The sequence below is a fragment of the Phodopus roborovskii genome, unplaced genomic scaffold (genome assembly GCF_943737965.1).
Source record: "Phodopus roborovskii unplaced genomic scaffold, PHOROB, whole genome shotgun sequence".
Classification (NCBI taxonomy): Eukaryota; Metazoa; Chordata; class Mammalia; order Rodentia; family Cricetidae; genus Phodopus; species Phodopus roborovskii.
The window spans coordinates 2,806,830-2,833,519 of record NW_026126618.1 but is presented as its reverse complement, the minus strand read 5'-3'; the positions used below and the strand labels follow the sequence as shown (position 1 = coordinate 2,833,519).

General features: G+C 41.8%; 1 protein-coding gene and 1 pseudogene across 3 annotated transcripts; both read left to right on the top strand.

Annotated features, from left to right (window-relative positions):
* On the top strand, window positions 1-23,636 carry Tmpo (thymopoietin). 3 transcript variants are annotated; one of them, XM_051206340.1, is made up of 9 exons: window positions 3-308; window positions 5,935-6,061; window positions 7,582-7,737; window positions 13,189-13,286; window positions 18,654-18,773; window positions 18,873-18,968; window positions 19,368-19,478; window positions 20,265-20,353; window positions 21,429-22,076. In XM_051206340.1, exons 1-9 carry the CDS (start codon window positions 33-35, stop codon window positions 21,709-21,711), a joined length of 1,356 nt encoding a protein of 451 aa, XP_051062297.1. In that variant the 5' UTR covers window positions 3-32; the 3' UTR covers window positions 21,712-22,076. The 3 variants fall into 3 exon arrangements, with proteins under 3 accessions (XP_051062299.1, XP_051062298.1, XP_051062297.1); XM_051206341.1 differs by lacking the exons at window positions 18,654-18,773; window positions 18,873-18,968 and having other exon boundaries at window positions 2-308; window positions 21,429-23,636; XM_051206342.1 differs by lacking the exons at window positions 18,654-18,773; window positions 18,873-18,968; window positions 19,368-19,478 and having other exon boundaries at window positions 1-308; window positions 21,429-23,636.
* LOC127237900 (40S ribosomal protein S2-like) lies at window positions 22,348-25,717 on the top strand (annotated as a pseudogene).
* The last annotated feature ends 973 nt before the right edge of the window (window positions 25,718-26,690 follow it).

Here is a 26,690-nt window from a genome sequence, read left to right as displayed (position 1 = left end):
GGAGGGAGGGGCGCGAGCGGCGGGAGCCCACGATGCCCGAGTTCCTGGAGGACCCGTCGGTCCTGACCAAAGACAAGTTGAAGAGCGAGTTGGTGGCCAACAACGTGGCGCTCCCGGCCGGCGAGCAGCGCAAGGACGTGTACGTGCAGCTCTACCTGCAGCACCTCACGGCGCGCAACCGGCCGGCGCTCGCCGCGGGCGCCAACAGCAAGGGGCCCCCCGACTTCTCCAGCGACGAGGAGCGCGAGCCCACGCCGGTGCCGGGCTCCGGGGCCTCCGCGGGCCGCGGCCGCGGCGCCGTCGGCAGGGTAAGGCCGAGGCTCGGGCTGGCGCGCTCGGGGCCGCCGCCGCCGGGCCCGGGGGGACGGGATCGGGGACGGGGATGGCGGCGGGCGTGAGCCCGCGGGCTCGGCCCCAGCACGCGAGCACAAGTTGGAGCGTTTTCCCGCTTTCGTGCCCAAGCGACGCGCAGCGGAGCCTCGCAGCGCCCCCTGCAGGGCGGTTTGCGACGCAGCCATTTCTGGGCAGTTTTTTTTCGAAATTCAGACATTCCCGCCTTTTTTTTTTTTTTTCCCCTCCTGCGGAGGAGGTTCTCTGGGGCCGTTTGTTCCCTCGGGCGTGTGTGCCACTCCTTTGCAATCCCCGGGCCCCCCCCCCCCCCGCTTTTAGTAGGTTGGCTTTACTGTAAAATGAACGCCGCCCCTTGGAAAAGTCGTTCCCGTACACGTCTTGCACGAGTTTCGAGTTGTTTGCCGTTTTGACGATTTTGCTCGAGGAAGTAAAGATCGGGAAGCGCGCAAAAAAAAAAAAAGTTGATGGCAAACTAATTTGTCGGCATCACAATTTGGAGCCTGGGACCAATGAGATCTAAGATGGATTCCCTCTAATGTGTACCACGTTGCTTTTTTTCCCCTTTGGGCACTTTTTTGTTTTTTTTAAGTAGCATCTTGTTGCTTTATGTTTAGTTACCAGAATTCAAGCCATGAAAAGTAGTAAAGACTCTTTGCCTGGTGTAGCTTAAAATCTTCGACAGGCCCAACGCACGGGTTTGGTCAGAGGCAGTTGCTGCTGTTTACTGGTATAACCGAATGGATTGCGGCTTGCTTCTCGGGTGCTGGGAATTGAACCCACAGCTCTTTTGCTTAGCCTGTACTGGCGCGGAACTACACCTGAAGGTGCTAATTGCTTCTTTGAAAGTTTTACAGTGCTTTGTTTAACGGGACATGGTTTTTGTTTCTGCTGATTGCCTAAATGAAAAACGTCATAGGCACGTGTGGGTTTAGAAGAGAAAACTTTACTGAGCGTCACTTCGCCCACGTCTTAAGTCTCGCACCTACCGGTGTCTAGTATGCACTAACCCGATAAATACAAGGGCTGGGTGCCTGTATTCCCACCCCTGGTTCAGGAGAAGTGGCAGCGACCCTCAGCTCCTTGAGCTCTTGTTTAAAACCAATAAATTAGTAAATTTTGGCGAGCCACACCTATTATTGTCATTAGTGTCTCCCTATTTATGGGTGGGGGGGCAAACATCCATTTTATTGCATTTTTTAAAAGTCAAACAAAATAATGGATTTCATTCGAAAGTTTTACTTAGTTGTGCACCAAGTTGAGATAGGGTCTGATGTGGCTGGTCTTGAATTCACTGTAGTCAGGATGACCTTGCCTCTGACTCCCAGGTACTGGGTTATGGGTGTACACTGATATACCAGGCTCTTGAGTGTCTGGTTTCACTTAACATAATCCCCAGTTTCATCCATTCTACTTATAATTTTGTTCTTTGTAGACAAACTCAGTGTGCGGTGTGTGTGTACATGTGTGTGCGTGCGCGCGTGCGCATGCATGCAGGTTCAGTGATTCCAAGTTTTTTGTGGGTTTAAAGGCTAAAGTGACTTTAAACAGAAAGACCTCCAACACCCACATAAAAAGCTTGAGTGCAGCAGTGGCATGTGTCTTTAAAAAGACACATGCCCGGACATTTTTAAGTACGCTTTAAGTAGGATTTGCTAGCAGAGAGTAGTGGCTCAGATCTGAAATCCCAGCATTCAGGATGCTGAGGCACGGGCTGCCTCGGTGAGAGTTTATCTCTAAACAAGAGAATTCATTTTGTTCTTTTCCTCTTTTGAAAAGTTATTTGATACAGGGTTTCTCTCTAACTGTCCTGGCTATCCCAGAACATATTTTGTAGACAGACTGGTCTTGAAGTCTCAGAGGTCAGCATACAGCTGCCTGTGCCCCACACCCAGCTAAGGAGCACCCCTTCACCTGTTTTTTTTTTTTTTTTTTTTTCCAACTCCTTTTAATGGTGTGTGTGTGTGTGTATGTTTTACCTGCATGCTGTATCTTGTGTATGCTAACTCCCCAAGGGGGCCATTGGAGGGCATAGCACCCTCAGGTGCTGGAGTTAGAGGTGGTTGTGAGTCTCTCTGGGTGCTGGGAATCAAACCTGTGTCCTCTCCTAATCAGTGAGCCATCTCCAGCCCCATCCACCAGCTCTTTAAAAAGGTAGCATGAACACCCCCCCCCAGGGGGGACATTGAAGGAACACTTTTATCCCAGCATGAACTTGGGGGAGGGAGCAGCAGGTAATCTCTGAGTTCCAGGCCTGCCAGTCAGTGCTACACAGAAACCCTGTCTCAACCAAAAAAGGGGGCGGGGGGCACACGACGACGACATTTGAACTGTCTTGGTACTTATTTAGTAAGCAAAACACAAAAAGATGTTTTCCATTTTAAGTGACACGTGGTAGGGACGGTCTTCTATCAAATCATCCAAGTATTTTAACCCATAGATCTTTTGGATGTGTGTAAAAATTAAGTCCCAGTTCATCTTTTGGAGGCAGTCATCTACATAGGGGTTGGAAGCTTTCGTGGTTATGTACATAAGACTTTGTTTCAAAGTAGCGTTTTTGACATTGAGTCCTGGCTTAGCTTCCTGAGTGCCCAGGTGATAAGTATGTACCGCCAGTCTGTCATCATCTTTTTTTATTGTTATTTTTAAAAATTGTGCTATTTGCTCATCCCAGCTCAACTCCTTGCATGAGAGATCCTAGCCCCCGCCCCTTTGAGCACCTACTGTAGGGTTGAGCTGTACCTCAAGAACAGGGACAGTTTGAAATGCTGTGTTGATCCCTCATCACTTGGAGGCCAGGGGTGGGCGGGCAAGTACTTCCTAAGTCCGGTGGAGCTCCAAACATGCGCTATGGCAGGGGTTCTTTCTGAGTCTCATAATGACAGGTTTGCAATATTTAAATTTTTAAAAATGTTAGCCTTGATTGGACTCTGATATCAACTGTTAAATTAATATTGGCAATCAGTTGGTATTGTATTGTTTTAAACTACATGAATAAAGAGAGTTTTGATTTCAGAGATAAATTATCACTTTTAAGTCGTAGAACATTTATGATCCCTTGTATAAAGTTATTCTCCTGCTTTTCCTGTCTTGATCACCGAAGTGTTATATTGCAGGCTCCTGCTATCATGCCCAGCCTTCGTAAATACTTCCAATTAAGGGGTACATTGCTTCATATCAGCATCCTAGTATTTTCCTTGGGTGCATATAGTGGTGTGTGTGTTTTGTTTTCCCCACCTTAATTGGTTTGTTTGGTTTTTGAGACTGGGCTTCTCTGTAGCTTTTGGAGCTTGTCCTAGACCAGGCTATAGACCAGACTGGCGTGTTTTGGTTTCTTATTTTTAGGCTTCTAATTGTGTCTTTATCAGTATTTTGAGGTGTTAGAATGATCTAGATAGTGGGCACAGGAGTAAGCATTTATGGAGCTGGCAATCTGCCTTTTTGTTTGTGTGCAGAGCGTGCAGGTCGAGTAGTTAGGGAGCCAGTGGGGCATAGTGCCATTCTTGAGTGAACCCATCAGGGGAGATCGTTTTGAGCTGTCAGTGGACTTTGGAACTTCATGAGTGCTTCTTATTTATTGAATTTATTTACTTGTTATATAAGCCAGGCTGCCGTCAAATATGGTCCTATTCTCAGACTCCCTGTGCTAGTTCAGATATGACCCCACCAGCCTGGCTGGCTAATGATGAAACCTGTTGGGTTTGTTTTTGTTTGTTTTTTCCTGTTTTGGTTTGGGGTTGTTTTGAGGCAAGTTTGTAGATGTATCCCTGGCTGCCCTGGAACTCTGTGTAGACCAGACTGGCCTCCACCTCACCTATCTGCCTGCGTCCAGATGGTGTTACCGCTACCGCCACCTTTAATCCCCCCAGAGGCATTGGACTCTCCTGAGTTCCAGGCCAACCTGGTCTACGGTTAGTTCCGCTATAGCCAGGGAGGGCTACACAGAAATCCTGCCTCGATAAAACCAACTGGACAAAAAAGGTCCACCTGCCTCTACTGGCTTAATTTACAGAGTTCTTTAAGTTAGTGCAAATATGCACTTAAAATGGAACTGATATGGTGGTTCATGCCTCTTATCGTAGCACTCAGGAGGTGAAGGCAGGAGGATTGCTGGGAGTTCAGGGTCACCCTGGGTTATAGCACTTGAGAGCACTGGCTCTCCTTCCAGGAACCCAGTTTGCCTCTTATCACAGACATGGTTGCTCAAATCTGTAATTCCTTATTCTGGGGCTCTGATACCCTCTTGTGGCCTCCACAGGAACTGCATGTGTGTGTTATGCACAGTACATGCTGGCAATATCAGTTTATATACTTAAACAAAGCTACCAAAGGGAGAATTTAACACAGTGCATACTTCCTTGATTGAAACTGCTCCTTTGTTAATTATTTATACCAAGTAACACACCTCCCACTTTTTGTTTTGTTTTTGGAGACAGGGTTTCTCTGTATTGCTTTGGGTCCTGTCCTGCAACTGGCTCTGTAGACAAGGCTGGCCCTCGAACTCACAGAAATTCACCTGTCTCTGCCTCCCAAGTGCTGGGATTAAAGGTGTGTGCCACCAATGCCCAGTTAATTTTCTTCTTATTAAATGTGTGATATTTGTTGATGGACCCCCTACTTTCTGGTTCACTTTATGAGAACCTATCCCCCACTCAAAATTTTTCTTTGTTCAGTTGAAGTTTTTCATTATGGAAGTGTGAATTGGTTTTCTGCTTCTAAAAGCCTTGTTAGTTATTTCTGTTAGTCTTTTCTTTTTTAGGGCAGACTGGAACCCAGGTATACTAGGCAAATATTCCACTGTAGAGCTATGACTGAAGAGGTGGCTTGGCCATTAAAGGCCAGGCTTATAACCAAAAACATAAGAAATAGATTTTTTTAATGACTTAATTTTTTCCTCACCAAATTGTATTTTGAATTATTTGATTTATGGACTAGGCTGTTTGTTCTTTCTTTGTTTTAGTCTTTTACTTTATTTGTGTGTATGGTGTTATACCTGTATGTATATCTGTTTGCCATTCAGATCCCCTGATGCTAGAGTTAGAAACTTGTGAACTACCAATTGGATGCTGGGAATTGAAGAGCAGCCAGTTCTCTCTTAACTGCTGCTAATTCTCTGGCCCCCTTAGTCTCACATTTGATGCTTGGGATAAAAAATGTGATGCTATTCTTGCCTCCCTTCTCATGTTCTCTTACTGTATTCAGATTACTCAAACTTCACATTAAAAAATGCTACCCCAATTTGAAGAATCAGATTGGGCCAGTCATGGTAGCGTGGCTGTACTTCCAAGGCTCCCAAGAATATGTAAGATTCATATTTCCTTTTGGACACTTGATGCTATTACTGTCTCTTCAGGTAGGCAGGGCCTTGCCACTGAGCCATACCCTGACCCCCAACAGCAATGTTTTAAGTTACTTGTTATCAGGCATGTACAGTCTAACTACAGTTAGACTTAGAAAAGCCTGCAAGTAAAGGTTTTTAGTTTAACTAAATTGCTGTGGCTAATGTAAAAATAAGTCACCTTGTTGACTGCATAGAGATGTAGATGAAGTTTTCATGTAGAGAAGGTAATTGTACTTTCTTTACAGAAAGCCACAAAGAAAACTGACAAGCCCAGACTGGAGGATAAAGATGACCTGGACGTGACAGAGCTCTCGAATGAAGACCTTCTGGATCAGCTCGTGAGATTCGGGGTGAACCCCGGTCCCATCGTGGGTAAGTGGACCAAGTCTCAACTGCTTGTCCAAAAAGCAAGAGCCCAGCTCATGTTTTACTCTTGGGTCTTTGGGGGCTGTTGTCATTATTTATATAACCAATCAACAAGTTCAGTTTCCTTGACTCTAAATAGATAATGTGTAAGATTACCCATTGTTGATGTTGTCACTTTGGCTACTCTGTGAGACTTGGATCTTATGGGCCAGATCATCTCAGTCACTGAGTTAAGACATAGAGTAATGAGCAGTTATTAATTATTGTTTAGTTCCTAACGAGTTTCATTTCCTAATAAAAGTGAAATTTAAGTTTATCTTGATAACCCTAAAGGACAAAGGAAACAGAAGGCTTGCAGAACTAAATACTGGAGATTTGTCATTTGCTTTTCTAGACAGCAGCATTTTTGCCGGGTTAATTATGATTTTCTTACAGGATTTAGTCAATGACCTCAAGACGAGACAAATTAACACACGTCAGGGTTGTGTAAGGATTTGAACACTGGTGGAGGTTAGGTGCTATAGTTGAAAATGATTTGGTTTGGTTTTATTTGCTTTGCTACCCATGTGCTGGGTTTAGAAGTGTGCCATTCATAGGCCACTCTCAGACAAGCCTGTGGCTATAATGACATGTGATATCTTTTGTAAAATTCTGAGACACTGAAATGTATGTTATATGAAGTATGCTAGATTACATGTTAATGTACTAGTTATTTATGATCAGTACGCCCGCTGTCATCATCTTCCATAAACTGAGGAAAGATACATACCTAATTAAAGATGATCAAATTATTTATAAGATTTGACCATGGTTCTCTCTTTATAGGCATATTGATCTTAGTGCAGTATAATCATTTTTTGTTCAGGGTTCCAGCTGTGTATAAGAAAGCGCTTTGGAGAGCTACAGAGACGGTCAGCATATAAGAACACTAGCTGCTCTTAGAGCAGATCTATTTTTTCCCAGCCCCTGGGTGGTTAACAACTATCTGTAATGCTATACAACACCCTCATCTGGCCTGCACGGGCACAGGGACATGATGCACAGGTAGACACCCACTCACATAAGAAGTAAGATTGTGATTCTGTGCAGACAGTGGTGGTGCATACCTTTATTCCCAGTGCTTGGGACGCAGAGGCAGGTGGATCTCTGAGTCTGGGGACAGCCAGGGCCACACAGAGAAACAGCTGTTTTGGAAGAGTACTTTATGTATTCTTTTTAATCATTTACTTTAGAAACAGAAAGCACTTTGCTTAAAAACTTGTTTCCTGTATGGGCCGCAAAGATGATCCCAGTTTGAAGAGTCTGTGCTGCTCTTGCCAGGACCTTAGTCTTGCTCAGAATCCATGTTAGGTGGCTCACAATGGCCTGTAACTCCAGTTCCAGGGCGATCTGGCTGCTCTGGTCTCTAGGCATCTGCACTAATAGACATGCTTTTTTTGTTTTGTTTTGGTTTTTATGCTTGTTTGACTTTAATTTTGTAAAGACAGTTTCATGCCAGTACTAATGAAGCTTTTGTCTTAACACAGGGACAACCAGGAAACTGTACGAGAAGAAGCTGTTGAAACTGAGGGAACAGGGGCCAGAGTCTCGATCTTCTACTCCTCTGCCAACAGTCTCTTCTTCAGAAAATGCGAGGCAGAATGGCAGTAATGACTCCGACAGATACAGCGACAATGACGAAGGTAAAATTGTAAATGCTGTTAGTCAGACATGTGAGTTTTCTTTCTGACTCAGTGTTACCCTTGAACAAGGTAAAATTTAAAACAGTATTGACAAAGATACATATTTTTTGTCTAAATAGCCATTCAACTTTTGTTTCAAATTGAATTTTTGTAAAGGCAAAGTTTTCTTTCTCCATTATTACATCTCCAGAAGAAATCATTAATTTGATATTTATCTTTCCAAGTTTATATTTAATGATCCATTTGATGAATGCTGCTTTGTTTTTTTTATAAATTATATGTAAATGATATGCTGAGTCTTTTATGTGCAATTTTGTTTCATGTTATATTTTTGGACCATGTTGCATGTTTATGTGTTTATTATAATTAATTTATAGTGTTAACATTTAAATATGACATTTTCTTCTCTAGTGATAGGCATACAAGTTATTTTAGAAGATTTTGCTTACACACATTGATTTTTGTGGCAATTTTGTCCAGGATTTTAAATATTTTTGAGAATAGATCAGCAAGTACATTCCTTTTTAAATTATAATAAATACAGAGTTTGATACTTCAGAGTTTTAACTCATAATTTGCTAATTTTGTGAATATTAACTTGACCATGCTTTCCAAGGCACTGGTATCAGATTGGTTGCTGGGAGTGTGGAGTATAGGGTCCCTTTCTTCAACAGCACTGTCTTAGCAAGGAGGCAGAGAATAAGACCAGCCCGAACCAGTCATGCTTAAACTTCCTGCTCTTTTGCCTCTACAGGGAAGAAGAAAGGACACACGAAAGCGAAGTCCACTAGGGGTTCTGTTCCTTTTTCTGAACTTGCATCTGCTCCCTCTGGTGGATTTTTTCAGGGTATTTCTTTTCCTGAAATCTCCACCCGTCCTCCTTTGGGCAGGACTGAACTGCAGGCAGCTAAGAAAGTACATACTTCTAAGGGAGACCCACCTAGAGGGCCTCTTACTGACACAGCCTTGCCTGGGAGGGGGCAGGTACAGAAGGTAGCCCCTGGACGGAATGTATTTATTCCTTCCGAGTCTAGCTATGATAGATACGTAGAAAAAAGTTCTTCTTCGTCATCTTCTCAGCATGAACTCGCTGCCAGGTTGGCCTCTGCTGCAGCTTCTCCTTCACGGATAAGAGAAACCACTACTACTTACTGTAAAGACACAGTAGAAAATATTTACCGTGGAGGGAAAAGTAGAACTCGGCCATCGTGTGCTGAGGGGTTTGATGTTTCAGATCAGTCAGTTCTCTGTAGTGAAACAGAAGTTCTCCAAGAGTCAGAGAGCTCACAAGTCATTTCTCCACCACTTGCTCGTGCAATCAGAGATTATGTCAATTCTCTGTTAGTCCAGGGTGGGGTCGGCAGTTTGCCTGGGATTTCTAATTCTGTACCCACACTGGATGTAGAAAACATATGTAAGAGACTTGTCCGGTCTAACCGTGAAGAGTTTGAATCCCTGTCTCCTCCCCGCACAGTCCCTAGGCTCAGTGAGAGGTCCCCAAAGGAAGGGGGTTCAGGGTCACTTGTGGCATTTCGGAGTATACCTGAATCTGAACATATGTCTTCTTTTGCTAAAAGTGTCATCTCTCGTTCCCTTACTACCTTAGGGATAGAAGTGTCTGAGCAACCACAGCATGATGAAATAGATGTCTCAGAACCATCTTTTCCTCTACATGATTCTATTTTAAAAGTAATTGAAGAGGAGTGGCAGGAAATTGATAGGCAGCTGCCTTCGCTGGCATGCAAATATCCAGTTTCTTCCACCGAGGCAACACGGATATTATCGGTTCCAACAGTAGATGATGAAATCTTGGGGCTTGTTTCTGAAACCACCCCACGAGCTGCGATTCAGGCATCCTCCACTGAGTCTTGTGATAAACATGTGGACTTAGCTCTCTGTAGATCTTATGAGGCTGCAGCATCAGCACTACAGATTGCAACCCACACTGCTTTTGTAGCTAAGTCTCTGCAAGCCAACATAAGCCAGGCTGCACAGATTATTAGTTCAGATCCTAGCCATGCACCCCAAGCACTGGAGATTCTGAGCAGAACCTATGATGCAGCTTCATATCTCTGTGATGCTGCATTTGATGAAGTAAGGGTGTCTGCCTATGCCATGGGGTCTTCTACTGTGGGACGACGTTATCTGTGGTTGAAGGACTGTAAGATTAACCCAGCTTCTAAGAATAAACTGACTGTTGCCCCCTTTAAGGGTGGAACATTATTTGGAGGGGACATACACAAAGTTATTAAAAGACGTGGAAATAAACAGTAATAAAGTCAAGGACAGAGACAGTTAACTTTGATTTGTAGAATTTATGAATCTTTCTAGGAATTCTAGCAACTTCTATGCCAGAATTTTCTTTTGAGGTCTTTTTAAGTCTAATAGAACTAATTTCAAGGTATTAAGCTTCTACTCACCAAATTATAGTATAGTTACTCATATAAAAAGCCTAGTACAGTTTAAGTTTAGATCACATATTTGCCTCACATAAGTTTACAGCTTCCTGTTTTACATAACACTTTTACATAAGTCTTACATTGTTTTTTTTTTTTTTTTTTTTTTTTCCTGGTTCTTTGAGACAGGGTTTCTCTGTATTGCCTTGGAACCTGTTTTGGAGCTAGCTATATATATACCAGGCTGGCCTTGAACTCACAGAGATCTACCTGCCTCTGCCTCCCAAGTGCTGGGATTAAAAGCAGTGCCACCAACACCCGACTCATTGTATTTTTTTGTGAAGTAGAATCCTCACTTTGTTGTTATCATCATCATTTGTTTTTCGAGACAGGCTCTGATTAACCCAGGCTGTCCTAGAACTCAAAGAGATGTGTCTGTGCCATGAGTGCTGGGATTAAAGATGTGTGCCACCACTGCCCAGTGGCCTCACTTTTTTTTTCCTTTTTTTTTTTTTTTTTTAAGCAATGACAATCACACGCTTATCTATGCCTGGATCGGAATTAAACGCTGTTAATCACTTGAAACATTGATTCTTTTTCCCCCCCTTGTCAGAGGAATTTGTTTTGAAGAGTCTAGTGTGCAGGAATGCCTGGTTTCAGCAGTGAAATAGGCACACCGCCCTGGGATTTCAAAGTCAGCTCTGCTTTCTGCTGCTTATTTTCATGATACAAATCTCTTGCTAGGAAGTTTAATTCTTTTCATCGCTCTTGGCTTGAAGTATCTACACATTCTAAAATTTGTCATCATTCTTGTTCATGCTTCTGTCTACAACAAACTTCTTACTAATTCTAGCTCTTTAAGTGCCAGCATACAAGCTTGCTGATTTACAGACCTTGTATGAGAATGGAAAGGAGAGGCTACACCATAGTGGTTAGAAGCATGTGTTGATGGTGCTGTGGTCCTGAGTGAGTTTACCACCACCCACAGAAAGTTTAATGAAAGGATTTAAATCTAGTCATGCTGCAAGAGAACAGTAAGAGATATATTGCGTTCCTGAGTCTGTGTGTAAACACACACACTCACACAGGTGCTTATTTTTTTAGTAACTAATTAAAAAAAGCAGTGTACAGCTATACATTCTGATAGAGAAGGCAGTTCATGGGTCATAAAAGCATGTGACCACACTTTGAGGAACACAGCTACAGTAGATATTCTGGTATAGTTGATATTCACTCAACATGACGTGTTAAATGAGTAAGACATTAGAAAGGGCTTTTTTGCTTACATGTATTTAAAGAGATGCTGTACATCCATGTTAGTTAAATTTCAGATCCGAATGCTAAAAGCAAATTTGAATTATTTTCTAGAATCCTTAAGAAATTTTAGTATTCCCCAATGTCTGTGTCTGTAAGAAGCAATGTATTATCCTGCTTTCATTTGTATGGTTGTAAGGTAAGATAGCCTGATTGAAGAGACATGGAAAATAGTCTTAAGCGTAACCAAATACAGTCCCTTGAGTGTACATGTCTACTACTACCATGTTCTTAGACTACACTCTCTGGCAGCTGTGTTATTTGTCTTCTAAAATGTACATGTATACATGTACCTGTTAAGTACTGTGTGATTTCTTTAAAGCAATGTATTCCTGAAGAATGCGTCTACAAATTCAATAAAGTTGTTAAATTTGAAGTTTTGTGGTCTCCAGAGACATGTTTTATGTGTGTTTTCTTCTTGGAGTTTCAACAAGTGAAATATTTGGATGAATATACATTTTCCATTTCATCATTGAAACCTTCCAGTAGTATAATTGGGACTATTCTAGCTGTCATATGTCCTTTTCACTATTTAAGGATCATATATTTAATTGGCTGTTAAAATCTAAATTTGAACAAGGACTTTAAAAAATTTGTAACCAGATAGCTTATTTGTCTAATCAGTTTCTGTTTCATTAGTAGGCGCTTTTTTTTTTTTTTTTTTTTTTTTTTTTTTTGGTCTGGGCTATCTCAAAGAAAGAACAGAGTAGATTTTATAATACTGAGGAGTGTACCAAATATAGATATGCTTGTAGATCTAGTGACAGTGTTGGGCATAGACTTGGTTACTTGGTCTTAATTGACCTATTGGGACTATTTTCGCTAACAGTCGCTATCTTGGGGGAACTCAATAATAAATAATTTATTATTAGACCAGAAGGCCAGCAAAGCACCAACCTATCCTGATTACTCTGAAGTGTGTCCACATTGAGCTTATATAAAATTAAGGTTTAAGGACTGATTTTTTTTTTTTTTTTTTTTTTTTTTTTTTTTGCTAAGAAAGCAAATTTTTGGAATAAGAATTTTAGCAATAATTTACTTTCTTTACCAAGTTTTTGCTTTGTTTATGGTAGTCTTGCTGTTGCACAGGCCAGTCTTGAACTCTAGATCCTCCTGTCTCTTCATCCTCTGGTGCAAGAATTACAGATTTGCACCACCGTGGCTGCTGGGAAGTTAAACACTAAAGATTGAACCTAGCATCTCTCATGTAGTCTATTATCCATCTGCACCACCTAATTAAGGCTCTCTTTGGCAGTTACCATTTACTGTCAAATGATTAGAGCCACACAATCGCATGAAATTTTAGTTTAATTTTTGCTGTGTAGCAGTAATGTAGTGCATGGACAAAACAATACTTCCACCTTTGCATTGGTGTGTGTGTGAGAGAGAGAGAGAGAGAGAGAGAGAGAGAGAGCATGACAAGCCTCCACAGGAGCAGTTTGAATTCTCCTATGTTTAAGGTTATTCTAGGGTTGGGAGAAAATGGAAGAGAGTAATTAGGAAGGAGTAATCAGAATAAACATTGGGGAGGGTTACAAATGGACTAGGATTATAAAAGAGATTTGGGCTGTTATTGAAAGGTTTGTTTGATGAATATTACTAGGCATTTTACTCCACTGAGGTATTACAATAAACAGATTGTCATGTGCACTAAGGTGCCTAAAGTCAGGGTTCCAAAGTGATATTAGTAAAACATCCAAAGTGTTTCAGCAAATAACGATCTCTCCAATGTTATTTCCAGACTCTAAAATAGAGCTCAAGCTTGAGAAGAGAGAGCCACTAAAGGGCAGAGCAAAGACTCCAGTAACACTCAAGCAAAGAAGAGTTGAGCACAACCAGGTATCTTTAGTTTTATGATCACCCTGTGCAGGTATAAGTCACGTGACCAACACTCATCTGTCTTGTGTCTTGACCTTTGATGAATAGTTGCATGCACTCCACCTTGTCTCATTGTTAATAGCATGGAAAATAGATGCTTGGAGGGATTTTTCAGTTGTATAGCCTGTTTATCTTGCACTGAGCAATCTGGTATTGGTCATACTGCCCTTTTTTTTTTTTTTTTTTTTTTTTTCATTTTGGTGCAACGGATTTGAACCTGGGGTCTCAGGTGTGCTAGGCCAGTGCTGTACCATCATTCTTCCTTTGGAGCCTGTCCTGGAACTCGCTCTGTAGACCAGGCTGGCCTGACCAGAGATCTGCCTGCCTCTGCCTCCCCAGTGCTTGGATTAGAGGCATGCACCTCCAACGCCCAGCTCATCATACTTCCTTTTAAAAGAATTGTTTCAGAAGCTAGAAATGCACTCTTGATATAACTTCTTTGGAAATGGAGGAAATAGTTTTATATATTTGTCTTTTTGTCTAGTCTGAATTTGAATTTAGTTTGTTTCATTATTTGTAGCTTTTTCCTACACTTTGAAACTAGTATGTTTCTAAAACCACATTATTTAAGATAAAAGATTTACAATGTTTTGGGCCATGGGAAGAACAAGATAAGAGTTTCCGAAAGGAAAATTACAGGAAATTGGGGATAAAGCAAGTATAAGATATTATATTGCTTTACAGAGGAACATTACTGGCTCTAATTTAGGCTTGTCACCCAAGGTTTGTTTTAGTTTTTTAAGACGGTTTCTCTGAGTAGCTTTGGAGCCTGTACTGGAACTAGCTCTTGTAGACCAGGCTGGCCTGGAACTCACAGAGATCTTCCTGCCTCTGCCTCCCGAGTGCTGGGATTAAAGCGTGTGCTACCACCGTCTGATCTACACAAGGTTCTTTCTTCAACTAGACAGTGTGTTACTTTATTATCCGTCTATCGTTTCCATGTTCTGTCTGCTTTGTTTCTGTGGGTTTTTGAGACAGTATTTGACTAGATAGCCCTGGCTGGCCTGGAACTTGTAAAGCTTTCTGCAAGAGCAGGTGTGCACCACCATGCCCTGCCCCCTTCCTTTTGTTGGGTTACAGTGGAGAGGCAGGGCCCAGTGTACCCCTGGCCCTCCTGCCTGTCCCCCCCCCCCCAGGTCTAGGCACAGGAGGGTACCACCCACCATTCTTGACCAGAAGTGGTTTACTGGGTAGTTAAGTTGGGATCGGAACAGTAAGGCTATACTAGTTTCTACCACAGCTATTTTCTCCTCCCTCCATAATTGATCATGACAGTATTTCCTACATTCTGGAGAGTAGGTAGGTTGTTTCAAATGTTTCATTTGTTTCTCGGTATTCTATATAATCTGGTGTACTGGGGACCAAACCTGTGTGTGACAGTGTAGTAGACCTTTTTATCTTTCTTTCTTTTTTTTTAGTCAAAATAGAAATGGTGGTTAGTCTTTTTAAATATTATAGTTGAGCAGAGGCTACTATATCTTTAAGCACAAGTATGTAGCTGGTGACGACTGTATTGGACAGCATAGACCTAAGGGGTTGGTCGGAATTTGGATTCAGTTTCTTTGACAAGAATGTTTCATGAATATATTGTGCCCTTTCTATTGATCATTTCAGCAAACAACATGGATTTCCTCAAACATACTAAAATTAATTGACAAGTTCAGATGTTGAAAGGTTGACCCATGTAATGTAAAGCCTTGTCTGGCGTTTTCATTTAAAGGTTTTAACAGCTGCTGTGGATGATATTGCCTAAGTCCATGATTTTATTTTGTTTTTGTTTTTTTAGTAATTATTTTATGTGTATTGGTATAAAGGTGTCAGACTCCCTGGAACTGGAGTTACAGACAGTTAAAAGCTACCATGTGGGTGCTGGGAATTGAACCTGGGTCCTCTGAAAGAGTAGCTCTTAATTGCTGAGCCATCTCTCCAGCCCCCCATGATTTTATTTGAAGTTACAAAATGATGACTTCTCACTGTCTTGTTATTTGATATCTATAACTAATTATTTTATTTAAAAAAAAATTTGAGTTCCTAAGTTACCTTGAAGTAAGTTCATATGAGAACGGGGGGGGGGGGGACCCTTTTATTTGCCACTTTTCAAGTTAATACACCCAGTCATTTTTTAAGGTGATCAATAAATGTTTTTGTTTTGTTTTTTGAGACAGGGTCTCTGTATATCCCAGGCTGGTCTTGAACGCACAGAGAAGTGTGAGTTGTAGAATTAAAGGTGTGTATAGCCACACTGGTTAATACACTTTTTACTTATGATTTTTATATTCATGACCAGTTGTGATACAGTCATTATCCCCATCATACCTAAGCCTGCTGCGTCCTGACGAGCACTCTACTGCTGGGCTCCATTCCCCGCCAGCTAGATGGGGTCTGGAGTCTCCGCCCCTCATTTCCCCCTTCCATCTCCCCCCCCATTATTTATTTATTTGTATTTTATGTACAAAGATGTGGGATTCCCTGAAACAGGAGTTACAGACAGTTGTGAGCTGCCAGTGGGGTGCTAGGAATTGAACCTGGGTCCTCTAGAAGAGCAGCTAGTGCTCTTAACTACTGAGCCGTCTCCAGCCCCTCTTTCCTCCATCTTTAAAGAGAATTTGTGAACACATGATGACATTTCAAGTTTACAAATATAGGCTATAAAGTTGGTTCTGACATGTGTCTCATGCTGAGTATCTTAGTTCTTCTAATTATATTTTTCTTAATTTAAATATCATATTTTACATGTTTCAAAGTAACATTAACACTGCTAAATGCAATCCACAGTATTTTAAGATATATCACTAGGATATAAAGTAAAATGCTATGTTTAAAATCTTGTGAATGAATGTTTACTTTTTGTAGGCAGTAGCTTAATGTACTGCTAGAGCTTTATGTTATTCTATAGAATTGATCCCCGATATCCCCCATATCCACCCCACCCCCCCCACCCCCGGAGTTTTAGAGTTTGTCTTTTTGGAAGTAATCTACACCACTCATACCTTCCTAGAGTTCACTCCAAATCAAAATAGAGCCTGCCTGCCTTTCCGTTCCTAGTGCAGCTGCATCCTGCTTATGAATAAGATTGGTACATATGCTAGACTGTATTCAGCTGCTTTCCTTTGGTGAATGTGAGAGTTTTCACTTACATGGTGTTTAAGTCAGTGTAAATGGTCATTAATTATGCTTTACCTAAGTGTGGGTAGTGGACACTTGAAAGTAATATGGCTTTTTATCTTTATTCTCATTTGTGTTTCTATATTCTCTCTCCCACTGTCCTGAGAATCAAATCCAGGAACTCTTAACATGCTTGGTACCTACTCCATCCTTAACCTATACCCTTTTGCTAATACTTTGAGAGAGCTCATTATGTAGCCCAGGCTCCTCATCCTCATCCACATTAGACTTGTTTAAATTTTACTGTAGTTTACTTCAGATTTAGGGGTGGGATGGGGTGAAGTGTTTGTTTGGTTTGGAGGGTTTTTTTGTTTGTTTGGTTTTGTTTGTTTGGTGTGGGTATGGGCTTCGATTTCTGTTTGGGATTTAGAGCCTTTTAATCGCCCAGCTCCTGTATTCTCACATGCCTCGGCCTTCTGACTTAATCTTCGCAGAGTAGCTTAATCAGAATCCAGTGAGGGGAGCTTTGTTTCTTCCATTTGTCCCCATAAATCAGGACTTCTAGGGAACAGCTCGCTGGCAGCAGGTGGGATTGTCATTCTTACTTGGCCTCAAAACATAAGAGCATTCACAATGCGTGTATGGTATAGTCAGGTAATCTGTAATTGTTGGTGCGCCTTTCTGAATTCTGCCGCTGAATGGTAGTTTTATTAATATCCTCAAAGTCAGTTGTTATGAATGACCATGTGTGTCTACGTCACAGTACTGCTGGCCATGAATAGCAGAATGATGAGCTGGAGGCCAGGGCTGAAATTTTAAGTGTGTCACCAGGATCGAGATGCACAGGCTGATGTTGTGTCCTCTATTGACATACTTGGGAATTCATTAAGTTTTAATATATTAAATGTTTTACTTTGTAATTCATCTTTGACATTAGTTTCACATTCAGCAGAGATTTCCTAACCAGTAGCAGGATAAGGAAACCTTAGGTTCAGATTGTGAGTCACAAATGTTATGATGCTGGTGCTGGAGAGGTGGCTTGATGGTTCAGAGTTCTTGCAGAGGACCCAAGTCAGGGTGTCAGACCCATGTCATAGCTCAGGCTGTTTCTAACTCCTGCCCAAGGGATCCAACACCCTCTGGCATCTGACATGTATGTGCCACACACACACTCACACACACATACAGAAACAATATTTTCTTTTGTTGAGTGGTAGTACTTTGTACTTTTAATTCCAGCACTCAGGAGACAGAGCAGGCAGATCTCTTGAATTTGAGGACAGCCAAGGCTACACAGTGAAACCCTGTCTCCAAAAAAGAAAGAAGGAAGGAAGGAAGGAAGGAAGGAAGGAAGGAAGGAAGGAAGGAAGGAAGGAAGGAAGGAGCTCTTACAATGTCAATCCAAATAAAGATGAAATTCTGCTAGGAGACTTTGTCTTTTTTAGGGTCAGAGTGGTGGCACTTCTATTGAATCTTTGTGCTTATCACAGTGTAAGAGTAAAAATGTAGCTCTTTTGATTTAATAGTTACAGACATAAAAGCCATCATTGATGCTCATAAAATATTAGCTTAAACAGAAGTGGCAGCCTAAGCACACTAGTTTTTCAAAGCACTGGTTGAATGGATTTGAGCTAATGTGTAAGGACTGCTGAGGGTTTCTTTTGTGATGCTAGTGACCGACATGGCATTGTGTATGCCTAGCAAGCTATGGCCTCAGCTCTAGATTACTTTTTTTTTTTTTTTAAAGTCGCTCTCATTATGCACCCTAGGCTGTGGTAGAACACTTGTGACTGACTGTTCTCATGATTCTGCCTCCCTGAAGCTAGGATTACAAATGTTACACCGCTGTGCTCAGCCACCGAGGTGTTTTAAGTGAGGGGGGTAGTGCATTTTATCCCACCCAGACAGGTTCATCTGGAGCTGTCTGCTTTCTGTAGGGAGGTGAGAACACAGTTACAATCTACTTGATAGTGACTTGTTAGGGGCCTGTTTCCTAGGGGAAAAACACTTAGAGGCACTCAGGAGATTCTGAGTTTAGAAAATGGATTGTAACAAATGTCATGAGTATAAATTGTGCTCAGTCTGCTTTGTGTTCTGATTGCTTAGAAACATTTCTAAGGCATAGCATGTGGAGAGTTGTTGGTCCCTCGGTGTGCTAAAATGGTCATTATTAAAGGTGCTTGTGCTAGAATATGACTTTTTAACGTGTTGATGCTTGAATAGAGCTATTCTCAAGCTGGAGTAACTGAGGCTGAATGGACAAGTGGACCTTCCAAAGGCGGACCTCTGCAGGCAGTAACTAGGGAGTCCACAAGAGGGCCAAGAAGAACACCAAGAAAAAGGGTGATGCAAGGCTTATTGCTTAGAAGTGGGTTTTCAGATTGGCAGGGATTTAGTGATTATTTTATATTTATTGTTTTTGTTCTGTTTTTAAACTAACAGGTGGAAACTTCACAACATTTTCGTATAGATGGTGCAGTAATTTCAGAGAGTACTCCCATAGCTGAAACTATAAAGGCTTCAAGCAACGAACCCTTAGTAAATATGTTTAATAAACTATCTTAAGTGCTGTTCTTTGGGATTACCCCTCAGTTGGAGTTTGGGAGGTGGTGAACTTTGGCAAATCATAAATTTATATTACATTTTAAACTAATTTAGTCCAAGTTTCTGCATTTTAGAATATTTTAATATAGTCATCTTACAAATAAATTTAATTCATTGGACAAGAATCCTAATACTATGAAAATACTTTTTACTAAATATTTGAAGAATTATAACAAGGTCACATGTAAAGCACTGAGTGTGTGTTTGTAGATCCTGTTACCTAAAATTTATTAGGGAAAAATCAAATATTGCAGGCGTGGAGTATCTTTTTCATTTTAAGTGTCTTTGCTATGTTTGGATAATTCTGAGTCTGAATAATTTGAATCTTGGCAGGTTGTCAATAGGTTGACTGGAAATTTCAAGCATGCATCTTCTATTCTGCCAATCACTGAATTCTCAGACATACCCAGAAGAACACCAAAGAAACCATTGCCGAGAGCCGAAGTAAATGAATGGATACAATTAAGCCCACTGCTGTCACTCATCTTTCAGAGTTTTTTTAAGTGGGAGGGGACAGAATTTTACTGGGAGGTTTATGAATGTTCGTGTGTATGTTGTGCATACATGGTTTAAAGACAATTTTAGTTTTGAAAATAGAAATTAATATAGTACGACCTACTAATAATCCTATACTCTCGCTGTTGTGTGACTCTCCAGTTCCTGGTTGCGGGGAGTTTACGTGCTGCTTGTAACATACTCTTGTCATGGATCCATGTTTAAAATGCTACCGGGCTGTAAGGGAAGCTGCGCTTTGATTGAAAAGTCCGGCAATGAGACTTTCAAGTGACCGTGCCCATAGAACTGACCTTTAAAATGCTTGCTGCATGGCTCGTAACTTTAATCTTCAGCAAAGGAGATGAACTCTTTTTTTTCCAAGTTGGAATGGCTTAATTGACTCAAAACAAGATAGAGGTCTACATTAGATAGGCATCTTCTACATTTAATCCTTTCCTTTATCACAGAACTTCTAACAGGAAGAAACAGTATCTTAATGGAAGGAGAGTCAGTGGGAATTAGGCTGCTGGGTATCTCCTCCCCCTTGAATGTGTGGCACTTTTCCTTCTAATAACTACCTATTGTTCAGTGATAAAATTTGAAGATTCTTGGAGGCTTGTGAATGGTAACGAAGCTAGGCTAGATGAGGGTTTTGTGTTCCCTAAAATGTTCGTTTCAGTTACTGCATATGTCTACTAAATTTTAACTTGTGATTATGTCTTTGTTTCTTACTAGGTGGAAGAAAAAACAGAGGAAAGAAGAGTAGAAAGGGATATTCTTAAGGAAATGTTCCCCTATGAAGCATCCACTCCCACGGGAATTAGGTGCGTGGGGAGATTGGGTGGAGGATAGGTATTTTCTAGGGACCGTTTGGTTCTTCATCACAACTTTGTTGTGGCTTTGTTCTCAGAATCAAGTGGTTCACATCCATGAAAAGGAATCAGATTTTATTTTCTCTCCTTTAGGGAGGAAAGGGGGTCAGGGCCTCATGCATGCTTGGTGAGCCCTCTGCTACTAAGCCTTCTGCTACATGAGCACACCTCTTTGTTTCTTTTTAATTTTATGTTGTGTGTTCATGTTTACTTGTGGAAGCCAAAGGTAGACACTGGGTGTCAAGTGACTTCCTCTGTGAGGTTGCTCTAAAGTACGGAGGCCTGCTGAGCCATCTCATCTCCGCTGCTCCTGGTGTTTGTTTGTTTACTTTGTTTTGGGTGGTGTTTTTGGATTTTTTGAGACCAGGCTGACACTGGTTTTACTGTCTTCAGCCCCTGACACACCTCCCATGAGCTGGAATTGCAGGCATGCGGGACCTTATTTTCCCCCTAAATGACCTTTGAGAAGCCTTTAAGACAGGCTTAGAGAATATTTACCATGTTTTTAAAATTATTTTATAATAAATAATGCAGTAACTTTTGGAGGGTTTTTCAAAACAGGGTCTTACTTTGTAGCCCTGGCTGTCCCGGAAGTTGCTCTAAAGGCTAGGCTGGCCTTAAACTCTGAGAGCTGCCTGTCCCTGCCTTCCAAGTGCTGGGATTAAAGGTTTTGCCGCCACATCTGGCTAACGGTAGCTGAAGAAACAACTGTGGGTACTGGAACTGGAACTCTTACTTTTTTGGTTGTGAGCCATTTCTCTAGCCTGCCACTGATTTTTAAGATAAGCGTGCAGTTGGGTCATTAGTTCTGTAATAAAATGCCTAGCGAGCATGCAAGGCCCTGGCTCACCTCCCAGTACCACCACAGAAAAGGAGAAATACAGAAAAAGTGTAACAGAAAGAAGGCTCCCTGCTTTCATTTGTCAGTCAGCTGCTGCTTTATACAGCGTGCTTAGAATTAGAAGCTGCACTAACATTTGTTGTTAGTCTGGGGAATAATCTTGTGAAATTCTTTCATCCTCAACAGTGCTAGTTGCCGCAGACCAATCAAAGGGGCAGCAGGCCGACCACTAGAGCTCAGTGACTTCCGGGTGGAAGACTCCTTCTCATCTAAATATGTCCCCAAGTATGTCCCCTTGGCGGACGTCAGATCAGAAAAGACGAAGAAGGGACGCTCCATTCCCATGTGGATAAAAATGTTGATGTTTGTTGTAGTAGCAGTTTTTTTGTTTTTGGTGTATCAAGCTATGGAAACCAACCAAGGAAATCCCTTCACTAATTTTCTTCAAGATAATAAAATATCCAACTGAAGAAATCACTTCGGCACATTCAACCTGATCTCCTGTTTTTAATAACTGTAGAAACATCCGTGTCCTCTGTTGCCTGAAGAAGTAGCATCATGACTTCACCTCAGTAAAATCAGCGCTGCACTGAAAAGCAGACGAGACTCATACATGGACCTCATTTCAACACTTTGGACTTGGGAGATCACATTGTGCCATATGAATAATTTTTTTAGCTCTGGAACTTTTTTGTAGGCTTTATTTTTTTAATGTGGATATCTTATTTCACTTTTGGGGAAAATGCATTGTTTTGTGTATTTGAAAAATAAGGCAAAACATGGTGATGTAATGTGAAGCTACACATTAAATACTTGGAATTCTTACAGAAAAGATTTATGACTTATTCTCTACCGAGTAAAAATGTTACAGATGTGAATGAGGTGAGTTAGAGAGGGTCCCCCGTTGTGCTCCCTGTAATGTCACGGTGTGTTGTCCATGGAAGGTGCAGCAATAAGCTCTGGTGTGACTTGGGTCAGTGATAGCGTGGTATTGCTGGTGCGGCCCTGCCATACTTCTCCCTGAAATAGTTTCATGGCATGAAATTCCCGCTTCGTTCAACCATTTAAGTACACTTGCTTCTCCACAGAGATCTTCTAGGGCAACATGGACACCTGTTTGCAGTTACTATTAGCTGGCGACGTTTGGAAGAGCAGTTAGCTAGCTATGAGATGGTCATTGGAATCTTGTACTTTTTATCTACAACAGAGCGTTTACCCTGTCAGCCCAGGATATTATCAAAATGTCCTTTAGGTAAATAAGTGCAGGGGTGTTTGTCCTGTCAGGAACTAAGGGCTGGTCTCCTGCTTCATTTGGGTTCCTTGCTTCAATGTCTTCTACTACCAAAAAGAAAAAATTACTTTGCCAGGGATTTTTTTCTGTTTTAGGTTGAGGTGTGGGGTGTTTCTGGGGTTTTGTTTGTCTTAGCCATATAGTTCCTGATGTAATTCGATTTAAAGGTCTATCATTTGCTTTTAAATCCCATACGCAGTAGCAGATGCTTCCTTTGTAATTGTGAATAAGGGTGGGCATTATAATTATGATTTTATGTACTCTTGAAGTGATTAACAATATCCTTATGGTTGTCTTATATTTTAGCTGAAATTTACCTCATGTATGGCTTAAATAAAAGTTGCAGTAAATTTAAATTTTAGTAGAATCAAGTAAAGCAAAAAATTTTTAAATTAGTCATTTTTAAGTTACAATTTTACAGTCATTGACCGTAAAGCACACTAAAAATGTAAATTATTTTTAATAACATCCAAAAATGTAAAGGTAATTCTAATTTTTAAAAAAGGAGGAAGTGAAGATGACTATTTAGACCAGCACACAATTTTCTATTGTATTTAGCTTTTAGATATTTCATAGACATTTTAAGTAAACTTTGTCATTAAGACCAGAACATGTAGGTGTGGTCTGGTCTTTCAGGACATGTGGGAAGCTGACTCAGATCTGAAGTGCTTGCCTCTCTGAGTAAAAGTGTCTCTTTTGAGATGAGCCACAGGGGGGCCATGTTTTACTCAATTTTCCACTCTAAGGTAATAGCCATCTTTCTTCCTTTGTTTTCAGACAGTGCTTCTCATACTGTTTCAGTCTTTGGTTTATAATTAAAAATTGTGAGAAGCCCCACTTAATGTTTAAAAATGTGGGGAGATAAATCAGACTTAACATATACTATAAGCAAGGTCAGTCTGGAATAGGAAAAGTATGGTCCAGTATAGCAAAAGTAGGGCCAGGTAAAACATGCCATTTTTTTTAAAAAGTGTACTTGGTCTTTTGTCTGTGTCTGTTTTATTCCACTAGAGTAAATGTGTCCTCAATGGAAATGCAAAGCATTTATTAATTCCTAGATGTAGACTTTACAATATAATTCAATAATAAAGAAATTAACTCTAGTTTTGTTGTTGTAATAAATGATTTTCGGATAGCCTGAATTGTAAGGTTTCTATATAGCATTTCTCACGTGGTATTTATTTCTAGATTAAGCTTTAGTTCCCATGTGAATCTATTGCTTCCTAATTACTGTAGGAGATGGGTCTTGGTTCTGAGGTGTAAGCGCTGTGTAGTCTTTAGAGAATGCTGTTTGAAGTCTCCCAAAGCCCCTGTTCCCTCTAATGCAGCGACTTGTCCGGTCTGTGACCTTCCCAACCATTCCTCCGTGTTTCTGTCTTACCACCTCTGCTTTCTTCTTTTGAGACAGGAACTTACTGTGTAACCCTGGCAGGCATCAAACTCACAAACCTGTCTCCTAAGTGCCCCTCAAAGGAGTGCACAGACTCACCTGGCCCGTGTTTACTGTGTTACGTATTTACTTACAACACTCAGGGTTGTTGGTCTTGCTTGAGACTAAGCCTCAATATGACCGGAATTCATCCTAGCCTGTGTTTGTGGATGGATGTGCTGTTTTGTCTGTCATTTGTATGTCTCTCTGTGGTGACTTTATTTAAATTTGTGAATCTCAGTGTACTGTGTATTCTTCACTAAGTGCTGAGTACTGGTGTGTCTGTGTGTGTGTGTGTGTGTGTGTGTGTGTGTGAACTTGATGATCATCCTATGGTAGGTTATTTTTCTTTCTTTGTCAAAGAGAAGAGTTTGGAGAAGCTGAGAAGTTGATGGGGTTTCTGCGCAGCTGTAGACCTGTGTTCTGGCCTGCCCCTTCACCCTTGACAGTGCCTCGAGTTCAAGCCCTTTATGTGCTTTTCAGGGCTAAGTTGCTCACTTCTACTTTTCCTTTTTGATTAATCACATTGGCTTTTAATGTTTCTGTGGACATTTAAGTGTAAGCCTTCCTTAGTTTTTGTTTGTTTTGTGCGGGTTATTGAGACAGTTCCTCTGTGTAACAGCCCTAGCTGTCCTGGAACTCACTCTGTAGACCAGGCTGGCCTTGAACTCACAGAGATCCACCTGCCTTTGCCTCCCAAGTGTTGGGATTCAAGACATGTGCCACTACCACCTGCCACCTTCCTTACTTTTGCTAATTCATTTTCTTTCTGTTTCCTGTGTTCCAAACAGCTTATTAAAAGCTTTTGTTACCACACACCTCTTGTTACACATTTTAAAAATTCATTTATTAGTAATAGAGCCTCGGCAGGAAAAGTCTACATACATGTCAAGAGTCTGAATTCTTAAACCGCAGTCACTGGGCCTTTCTGTAAAACCAGTCTTAGAAGTAACATACTTTGAACTTTCGCCATTTTTTGCTGTAGTGGAAGATAAACAGCAGGTAGGTGGGTTAGCATATAGTAAGAGTCAAGTACTTCAGTCTCGGCTATGAGGATACACAAACTTGAGAGAGAAACTTAACACACAGAGTCTAAGACTGCAGATGACTCTGGTGCAGCGGGAGGGCCCCGGGGGCCCAGGATTAGGAAGCTGCAGTGGCTTCTGTGGAGGCTTCGGCAGCGGTCTCAGGGGTCACCGTCGTGGTCGAGGCCGTGGGGCTCGTGGAGGTAAAGCCGAAGACGAGGAGTGGGTCCCCGTCACCAAGCTGGGTCGCCTGGCTAAGGACATGAAGATCAAGTCCCTGGTGATCTACCTTTTCTCTCTGCCCATTAAGGAATCCAAGATTGTTGACTTTTTCTTGGGGGCATCTCTTAAGGATGAGGTTCTAAAGATCATGCCAGTACAGAAACAGACAAGGGCTGGTCAGCACACCAGGTTCAAGGCTTTTGTCGCTATTGGGGACTACAATGGTGATGTTGGTCTTGGTGTTAAGTGCTCCAAGGAGGTAGCCACAGCTATCCGAGGGGCCATCATCTTGGCCAAACTTTCCATTGTCCCTGTGAGGAGAGGCTACTGGGGGGCCAAGATTGGCAAGCCCCACACTGTTCCATGCAAAGTGACAGGCCGCTGTGGCTCTGTGTTAGTGCGTCTCATCCCTGCCCCCAGAGGCACTGGCATCGTCTCTGCTCCTGTGACCAAGAAGCTACTAATGATGGCCAGTATTGATGGCTGCTACGTATCAGCCAGGGGCTGAACTGCCAACCTGGGCAACTTTGCCAAGGCCACCTTTGATGCCATCTCTAAGACCTACAGCTACCTGACCCCTGACCTCTGGAAAGAGACTGTGTTCACCAAGTCTTATCAGGAATTCACTGACCATCTCGTGAAAGCCCATATCAGAGTCTCTGTTCAGAGGACCCAGGCTCCAGCTCTTGCCACCACATAAGGTGTTTTATACAAGGAAAATAAAGTGAATTAAGTGTTTTAAAAAAAAAAAAAAAGAATGCTTAAAATGCTGGAAATAAAAAGGCTACCCACAGGATGTCCATGGTGCCCTGCCACCAGACCTTGCTGAGGCCCAAGGCCATGTCTATGTCTGTGGCCCATGCTGTTGCCAGAGACCGTGTGTGTGTACAGGACAAGGAAGCTACTTTCGCACTGGTAATGACAGTTGAGACAGGAAGGTTTCTTTGACAACCTGCTTCCCACCCCCAAAATAACATCCCCAACAGAAAGCTATCAGAGAGAAGAGAGAACCCTGGCTTTTTTCTTTTTTGAGACAGGCTTTCTAGGTAGCTCTGGCTGTCTTAGAACTAACTCTGTAGACCGGGCTGTCCTGGAGCTCAGATGGACCTGCCTCTGCCTCCCCAGTGCTGGGATCAAAGGTGTGTGCCACCAAGAGTATTTTTAGAAATGTGGTAATGATGTTGAATTGTAGCTCTCCACATTGGTGGTCTGGCGGAGGTGCAGGTGTGAAGGACTCCGTATTAAGTTTCGGGTGGGGGATAGAATGTCCTATCTTCACTCCAACGCTAACCAGTGCTTGGCACACGGACGGCCATGATTTTGTTGTGGTCTTGTGAGTAAAATACCCTTGTGAGTGACCTTTTAGTACAAAAAGGGATCACAAGGATGAAAAGCCTTGGAATTCAACAAAAGTTTTTAGGAGAGCCAGATTAATAGGATCCAAGCTGAGATTTTCCCAAGAGTTACTTGGGAGTGAAGCA